This window comes from Fistularia commersonii, chromosome 3 (assembly GCF_037954325.1).
Source record: "Fistularia commersonii isolate RoL2024-O1a breed Wild chromosome 3, RoL_Fcom_v1.0, whole genome shotgun sequence".
In the NCBI taxonomy this organism is placed as follows: Eukaryota; Metazoa; Chordata; class Actinopteri; order Syngnathiformes; family Fistulariidae; genus Fistularia; species Fistularia commersonii.
In genome coordinates, this window is record NC_141286.1 from 15,493,613 (window position 1) to 15,503,105 (window position 9,493).

The 9,493-nt window shown below is 41.2% G+C and overlaps 1 protein-coding gene across 7 annotated transcripts in view; it reads right to left on the bottom strand.

Annotated features, from left to right (window-relative positions):
• Window positions 1-8,485, bottom strand: part of LOC147235651 (serine/threonine-protein kinase BRSK2-like) — a 117,354-nt gene extending 108,869 nt beyond the window's left edge. For all 7 annotated transcript variants that reach the window (XM_086143791.1, XM_086143793.1, XM_086143790.1 and 4 more), the window contains exon 1: window positions 8,058-8,485. In XM_086143791.1, the coding sequence (XP_085999917.1) occupies window positions 8,058-8,151 (94 nt within the window). In that variant the 5' untranslated portion in view covers window positions 8,152-8,485. The remainder of the gene's footprint in view (window positions 1-8,057) is intronic.
• Between the last annotated feature and the right edge of the window lie 1,008 nt (window positions 8,486-9,493).

A 9,493-nucleotide genomic window follows, 5' to 3' on the forward strand; every position in this document is an offset into this window, starting at 1 on the left:
TTTGTGCTTCAATTGATTGATCCAATGCAAATGGACCAACGTGCTCGTGCATGGATTTCTTTGTTAGCCTTGACAAGCTGTTCGACAGCGAGACTCTTGCACAAGAGCACCTTTGTCACTTGAAAATATGACAGTCGGCACACTTGGGTTCTTGAGAGTCTGGAACTCCACTTGATCTGCAAGTGCGGAGGTTTACTACCATCAGTCTTCTATTATAACTGGACTCTCAGAGAATTTCAAACATAGATGCAGTTACAACTTGACACTTTCTACTGGTAATAAATACTCAATACACAATATAGTGGCTTGATGAAAGAAGAAAAGGATCAATACTTAATGGCTATTGTGTAACTGTTAAAACACTCAGGTACAATTGTTATGCACCTTAATCAATGTTGCAAAGAAAACTGTAAATCAGATTTCTCTCTATTTTATGGCGGAATTGTTGGAGTGCTCAGTTGATTATGTCATACATACTACAATTCCAAGACAGCTCATATTGCTTATGCTTTAAGATAGGAAAATTGAGGTTGATTGTAAATTGCAGTAGATATTGAAAATATAATGAGATAAAAACAGTAAAATGAAAAAAAATTTGAAATGGAACAGGTTGGTCATAGGAGTTTGAGTAAGAAGCACTCAGCAGAATTTCATGCTATTTTGTTCTTCTTCAATCATTATTATTAGGTCTATAATGACAATATAGTAGAATAGCAGTATTTTCTTCACATAGAGTTATTTAAGTGAGCATTTCTTGTTCTTGCTCTGGCATGATGTAAATCATGAGACAGTATTTGCGCTATTTTCATTTTCCTTACTCTGTATGTAAATGTGGTGGCATAAATATTTGCTGTTGTTTTAAATGTAATGCAGCATAATAAGATAAAGTTTAATGACACACACAGAGGACCATGAAAAGAGAAAAAGAAAATAAAAAATCACTCTGAATCCTGCCACATTCAAGTATGCAAATGCATAATGTAGGGACACACACATAGGAGGGTATCCATATGCATGCATGCTGGGTGAGAGTTGTGGGAGCGTTACCACCTGCAACCTGCTGATAATGAAGCTGTATATTTCAGCCACCTAAAGGCAGCCATCTGTGTGGGGCTCTCCTCCCCGCTGCCTATACAACAACCACTTCCACACACACACGCACACACACACACACAAGCACACTATGCACTTATGTACATGCGCCTACGCACTTGCGAGTGTGCAAACACACAAAAAAGCTCCTCCACCAGGCCACTGTGCAACAGTCTTTAGGATGTTCTATGTCAATTATCTGACAAGGCAAGGATGCACACACACATACAGAAAGTATGCACACACACACACGGGTTTATACATAAACTCTCTACATTGTTTATTGATGAGATGTTAAAATGGTTTCCTGGGTTTTCAGGACTAGTTATCATATTTGCCACACACTGGTATTTTTTTGTAAAATGAAGTTATTTATCATGTTTTTATTCCAAAGTCCTATCAGACCAGAGATTTGTCACTTTGTTTTCAAATCTTCTACTTGTTTTGTTACTCCTCATTCATATTCGGTTTATTTATATATGTTTTTTTAAGTGTAATCCCAAATTTAGCATGTAAATCTCATCTGTGAACCCTCTGCTACCCTTATGGCATCGCTCAATGTATGCAACCACCGGGGATTGATTCTATCTGTATTTGCTTAAAGAAATTGAAGTCTGGTAATATGACATTATTATTTCTCAGTCCAATATGTGTGTGAGCCAAAACATGGATGAGGTGTAATTGAAAGGCATATGACATTGGGTTTTTCCTAAGCTAAGCCAATACACTTATTATGCTTCACTAAATAGCAAGAGGGAAGCCTCTATCATCAATAGCCAGCATTTTTGTTCTCATCCTGCTACAACTGCCTGGAAACTCTTCCCAAAGATGTATATCTTCCATTATCGCAGGGGTCCAAAACCCCCGGTCCCTGGACCGGTACCATTCCCGGATCATTTGGTACCGGTCCGCAAAGCAAATCTTTCTTGGTACAAATGATATTTTTTTCATTAGATCTTTTGGAGCTTATTTTGAAAAACAATAGTTTCCGACTTCGCCTTACTACCGCAGCTCATATTGTAATTGCCTAATGAATGGTGTAATCGTTGTATTCAGATTAAATACTGGGAACTGACAAAAGTTTTGATGATTCCGCGCCTCTAACCAGTCCATGGAAACATTTTCATACATAAACTGGTCCCTGGTACAAAAAAGGTTGGGAATCACTGCATTATGGGGTAGTTTGGCCTAATTTTTTATAAGTACCTATGACTTCATTGAGCTTTTTTTTTTGTTTTGGTCTGACTATTCCCAAATACCATGAAAAATCCAAGACAACTTATGAAGTTAAATACAATATTGCAAAATTTAATGGAAAGGTCCAGTAGACCTCTTTTCAGATTAATAACAAACTTGGAAATTGGTTAATCCATCATAATAGAAAAAAATGTTCACGGTGCTCTTTATTTGTCACATTTATATGACAATATGTTGAATATCTTTGGGCTGCTGATGTCATCTTGTACTTTGGTTAAGAATGTCAATCTTATGCAGCTTGTAGACTTCAATAAAACTATTCTAAACCAAGTCATTAATTCATTTCATTTCAAATATATTACGGTTGTATGGAATGCATATTTAGGATGGCAATCGTGTTAAGCCACCATGTCGCCATCTGATCGAAGCATCTTTTTGACATCTTGGTCATTGCAAATGAGCACAAAGACCAGAAGATGACTTGCGACATGATGTTGTAACCAGGGAGGAGACGTGTGGTCACCGTCTCAGGAGGAGACGTGAAACCATGGCAACGATCGCCACTGTTGGCAAACACTGTGAAAGCAAATGCTGCGACAAGCCATGGGAAACAGTATATGAAGAGGGGTACTTCACCCCCCCGACCCCCTCCCATCCCCCACACACCCACAACACGCTCACACGGTCACCTCACACCTGGAATTAAAATGTGTCTCAGCATGTCTTTACTGACCACTCACGCTCAAGTCACAACTCTCAGCTCTGTACGGGGACAAAAAATAAAATACTGCACATCATTCCTGTTGGCAGAAACCAAATATGGTAAGTTGTGTGAGTAACCAGACTGGGATGTGTTCTACACATCATACAAAATTAACCCAAACTCATCAATAATCTTATTTTCTGTGATGGATCGAATCAAGCATCATTTGTCTATATCCCTGAAATCTTCTATTGTCTTTACATAGACAATGTCTAGTATTAGAAGATCTGATTGATTGATGAATAGACGGGGGAGGGGGGGGACTACTGGTTGAGATGGATCTTTTTTTGGCGAGAGAGGGTCATGGTTTTGTTACACACACACAAACACACTGCCACTGTTTTTACCCCTGTGTGGTAACAACACTTACGACATATTTCCATATTTCTCTTCAGACAGCGGTAATCTCAGGGTCAGGGAGTCATGGTGTGTTGTGTTCACACTGTTCATAGAACTAGGCCACATGCAGCTCATACCATCTCAGATGATGACCTAAGTCATATGATCTCAGCGGGTCTCATGTGTATTTACACTGTACTTAGCACGTTCACCTGTGACTCCATCGTGAAGGACACAAACAAAAGGCGGGAAAAAACGGGACTCACTGACAGCCCCGGCAAAAGCAGAGCCTCTCGCCATTCAGTGCTGACTGCTAGACATGCGACGAGCCCATTGTTCTGGATGCAAAATCCCAGCTGGTAACAGAGAGGCAGCTATTTATCATGGTGGGGACTTAAGGAGATTAAGTTACATTTTGGAGACTGAGAAATTCCATGGAGCGTTGATATATGAAGGTGATGCTGCTTTAAAAAGACATATTTGAAATAGACACACACACACACACACACACACACACACACACAGCATTGTGTCAGACTTGCCCTACAGTTGTGGAGGTGGTTTAATGACATACAGGCTTCTATGTCTGCCAGCGCAGCAGACGAGCTCTCCATTAATTGAATCTCAGAGTGTTTTACTCTTCTTCAGCACGCTGGATAAGTGGTCTAAAACACTAATAAACACACACACACAAAATTTTCTGTATGATTTTGGACTTCACTTCATGCATATGCACTTAACCAGATTCTTGAGTCAGCGCAACCAGGAATGGAAACACCGGGGTCGGTGCAGGAGTAGCATTTCAAAAAGGAATACACATTGAAAACACTACATTCACAAAGAACAAGGCTCATTGGTCCAGTTGAAAGGCAAATGACATCTAACCTTAATTCTGACTGAAATTACTCCTCAGGTAATCAACCCTTTTAAGATAATTTTTGTTCATTTTTAAAGCCTGTAAACCAACTCCAATATTTTTTTTTTCCATTTACTGAAAAGGACAAACTCATCACATAGGGCAAAGTCCAGATGCAGACTAGTGCCCATAGTCGATTATTTCTAGCCATTTAACAATCAACAATGGTAAAACATTTGCGCCACTGCGATTTTGCTTGTCACCTCGTCATCGCGTGTGTGTTTATTGATCGGCGTGTTGCGCTGCTGTAGCTGCTCAGCATCCAGACACCCACATGTTGACTCCCACCATCCTGTCTCATTGATAGGGAGGCTGAAACTCTCATGGCCACCTGAATCAACGCGTGCGAGGGTTGTGTCGATCTCACTCACACTGAGCGCCGTCACGGGCAGGAGCAATTATCCTCTCGCTGTTTTTCAGGTCCTGCCACGAGGGGGATACATAATTCCACCAGCAGACATCAACTGTTTTCCAAGTGGGCAAACAGCAGTTTTTGAACACACGGCAGGGCCTGATACTGCTGACATGTCATCCGTGTGGGTGGGAATTCACAGCTCTCCAGTCAGCACACATTTAATGATGGAACGTGTAAGCGCATACTACACAACGTAACTGCCCGAGTGGAAAATTAACTTTAGCAAAGCTTAGCTTTAGCAAAGCAAAAAAAAAAAATACAGCACATAATTTTACGTTTCTATATATGAAGATATGTCACAATGTCTGCTTGGGTAGAGAATATTAGCCTACACAACCTCAACATAAATGCACTGTCTGAACTACAATGAACAATAATTGATAAAGAGGCCCTTAATAAGTGAATTTAACACAGCATCAAGAATGTGACCATTTTAATTTACAAATAGGGCAACACACAAATGCCCCACTTATAACCATGTAATTACTGATCACAATCTTGGAACAGCTTGCGTTCTCTCTTATCCTTGATTCATTTCCTGCTCACTTTCAAGATTACCAATAGTCTGTTTGCTGGTTTAAGATTAAGATTGAAATAACATGTGAACCGGCAAAGAATGTAGCAAATTGGTGGATAAAAGACACAATGGAAAAACAAACACGAATCTCGATGCGTTTTCCTATTAAAAAAAAAAGATTATACTGTACGAACACTTGATATATGTCAAGTCCATGCCCTGTCCAGTGGGAGATCACATGCAGGAAGCTGTAAATCCATACTCTTTATAATCACAGCAGAGGTGATGGAAGGGGTCACATCGACAAGAGGACAGGACCTTTAATCCACCCGCAGGTTCGGTTACCACAAGTCATCCCGTTGAAGAGCCGGTCACACTCCGTGCACTCATGTGACTTAAAGGCAACCTCGATGGAACTGCGTTCAGATGAATGTGGGAGGGGGTACAGAGGGTTAGAGTCCAACTAATTAGTTGGTAATGAATAATTCAGCCAGGGAGAGGAGCAGCAGTACAATGAACATGCTGGAACTGGAGGGGGACACCTTGATCATTTCTGGCTGAGTGTTCTCACAGATGGTGGGCCATGTGAACCCAGCCTGAGCCACGCAGACACACAACACATGCACACAAACACACACCACGCAGCTGCTCTAACTCAATGAAGCCGGTCTGAGCGGCGCAGACGAACGCACCAACGACACCACTGACCCTCGGATGCTGACGGACTGACAGAGACGTAGAGTGTGTGCGGAGCTACACACTGACCTCGCGCACACATACACGCACTTTGTGTGTCAGCGTTCGGCAGCACGAAGTGGATACAAGACTGGACTGAAGCCAGCACTTACTGCTGTCAACAATCAGCCCCTGTGTTGTTGTGATTATTGCTCTTGCTGCCTCTGCAGGACGGGACCTACACTGGTTTCAAACCAGCCGCTACTTCCAACTGCAGTACCGCAAGAACTGGCAAAGGCTTTCGACTTACACATAATGACACGTCCTTGCAACTAAAACAAAACCAACACCTGCATGTTCATAGAACTGCAGTAGTACTGTGCCACTGTAAGTACGACAAATACTTACAGGATCCATATAGCACAAATGAACACATTAACACACACTTACAATTGCGGTACTAAAAACAAATACCCTTAAAAATTAAAACTGCGGGTATTAATATATGCTGCAGATCGTGACAAACCTTGACAACTACACAAATATCACCTACTGCTTTAAACCACGCATAAACACATACCAAGACTGAAATACCAATCGAAGTACAACATGCATCGTCACATGCTTACAACAACAATACTCCAAATTTGTCCGAAAAATTAAGCTACAAAACAACCGGAATACTTTCATATGGTTGCAACTGCTATTAAAAAAAAAAACACATATAACTTACAGCCTCTATTACTTTTACTGAATTGGAACTGCAGTCTCCATACACAAAAGTACTAACAACTGCTATACTACTCATACCTGAATATGCTTACATCTAGAGTAACCCAAAGACCAACACATGCTTACAAGTTGGTATCCCAAAAGTACTTACAACTGAACACTAAAAAGTACTGACTCATATTTAGACATCCCAAATACTTGAACTTTCACAAGTGTTACACAAACATAATAAACACAGAAACCATATTATTTACGTATCACAGTTACATTACACACGTCCAAAGACTTTCAAATAATCCAAGGAATATTTTTGTTGACTGATCAAATGGCTTATTCACCAAGGTTCACCAACCTAAATGGTATAAACTTGTTGTAAATCTAACAATTATTCACCAGCCCACCCATCAGACCAAGGACTCCAAGAATTTCTCACAAGCCCAGCACCACCCAAAACCCTCCCACAAAAAAAAAAAAAAAAATGGCAGATAGTCACGGCACCCAGTAATTTCTGCATGAGTGTAAAACAGGCCTGTTTAAATGACAGTAAAGTCAATGATGGCCAGGTACTTAAAGACATTGTTTGACCCTTAAAATCAGGATTATTCCAATTGTAGTTGGCTCATTGAAATATTGTTGTGACGTCACAAAAATCAGAGTGATGGAGCCAACGTCAGTCCTTTGGCTTGCAGACCCACTGTGGGTTCGGTCATGATAAACTAAGAACGGTTCTGTCATCATAACGGAACAGAACAGATGAATGGATTTCTCTTGAACAAAAATTAAAATGCGTCGTGAATCATTCGAGCAAAAAGCCCGAAAGTGCCCGTTCGTTTGCAAACCCAACTCCTAGTCAAGATCACCAGTTCGATCGAGCAGCTCTGCAGGATGACACCTGCTCTCTCGCTCTCTCGCTCTCTCTCTTTCTAAGATGATGGGATAAAACTTAAAAAGGCTGCGGCTGCCTTGCGTGCGTCTATGTGGGTGCGTGCACGCGCGCGCGTGTCTTAACCCATAGTCGGACAGCCTCTGCCTCTGCAGAGCTGGCACATGTGACAGATGGATCCTAGAACGGAAAAAAAGAGACAAGAAACATCACAAGGATCCGTTATCATCGAGTCCTCTCTGCCTGACAACAAGGATTAAAGGCGCACCACCGTCATCATCATCATCATCATCATCATCATCATCACCCTCATTATTACCACCGTTAACGGCATCTCTTGTCTCTACGAGGAGAATAACCCGACAAACACAAACACACACGCACATACAAACCCTCCACCCGCAGTTTTTTTGCCACCCCAACCCCCCGCATCTGCACATTTCGGACGCGCTGCCGGCGTGATGTCAGCGAAAGAGGCGCGGTGACGCCGCGGAGCATCATCCGCATCCGGACGCCACATCCACTAACCTGTCTGTCCTTTGCCCAGTGTCTTCTCCAGGCGGTACGGTCCCACATAGTTGGCGTAGTGCCCGCTGTTGGCGTCCTTGCCCGACGATGACATGTTTTGCTGGCGCGGAGTGCGACTTCTCCCTTCAGCGGGTCGGACGGAGAGAAATGCACAATTCCGAGGCGCAGCGGAATTCCCGTCTCTGCAACACTCTTTCCGTCTTCCTCCCGCGCGTGTATAATTGTGTGTGTGCGTGTGTGTGTGTGTGTGTGTGTGTGTGTGTGTGTGTGTGTGTGTGTGTGTGTGTGTGTGTGTGTGTGTGTGTGCGTCCTTTGCTCCGTTCGCGGGTGTCCTCGGTACGGCTCAGACTACGGATTTGAACCCGGGCATCATGGTGCTGGCGCCGGAGGAACGGTGCTCTGCAGCCCCGTTGGGTGTGAACTGCTGATGGGACATCCACCGCCGCTGCCGCTCCAGCAGCATGATCAAGCTGCTGTTGAGGATAACAGACACTTCCGATATATTTTTCAAAATAAAACAAAATGTATATCTTCCGTCCAAATCTCAATCACAGATTTTCTTTGGATTATTTTCTTATACTGGTTGAAAATTTACAAGCTTTCCATTATCAACATTTTCAAAACACACATTCTATTTATTTGTTTTGTTTTTGCAACGTTGTTTAATTTTAAGCATATATCAGGAATGCCATCTCTTAGATGTTTGGTCTGATAGCATAATATTGGTTAATTCGTCTAATATGATTTCAAAATATGCATTTAGTTATTTACTTACTTACTTACTTACTTACTTACTTATGTATTTATCAATCTATTTATTGATTGATTATTTTTCAACTCAATTACCCTCCGATACAGACCTCCTATTCAGAAAATAGGAGGTCTGGCACTGGCACATAGTAAGGTTGCCAATAAAACGTTCCTTCTCTGCATTTAAATTTGATTAATTGTTTGTTTTGAATTCATCAATTTCATATAGGCTTTTTAGATTTCACAATATCTATGTTATGTTAAATTACTAAATGTACGGTACCAGACATGGTGACAATAACAAGAAATGTTTGAATAAACAGAAAAACCTTTAAAATCCTTTGAAAATCATTATTGTTATTATTATTATTATTATTATCATTATTGTTAAGAAAAATGCCCTACATGAAATTGTGCTGTCCACACAACGACATGGTAACTGGTGAGGGTTTTCGTTTTCCAAGAAATATCGATATTATTTTGAAATTTCCGCTCGCTGGCTCTTTTCAGCACAGCTGGGCTCATCAGTGAACGAGCATGCGCAGTCTTCATCTCAGGTCTGGGTGATTTACTCGGATTGTGGTGATTGAAAAGTGACAGGCTGTCACGCTTATTCATTTTATTTCTTTTGTTTATTTATTTAAAAAAATATTTATTTATTTGTTTGTTTGTTTGTTTGTTTATTT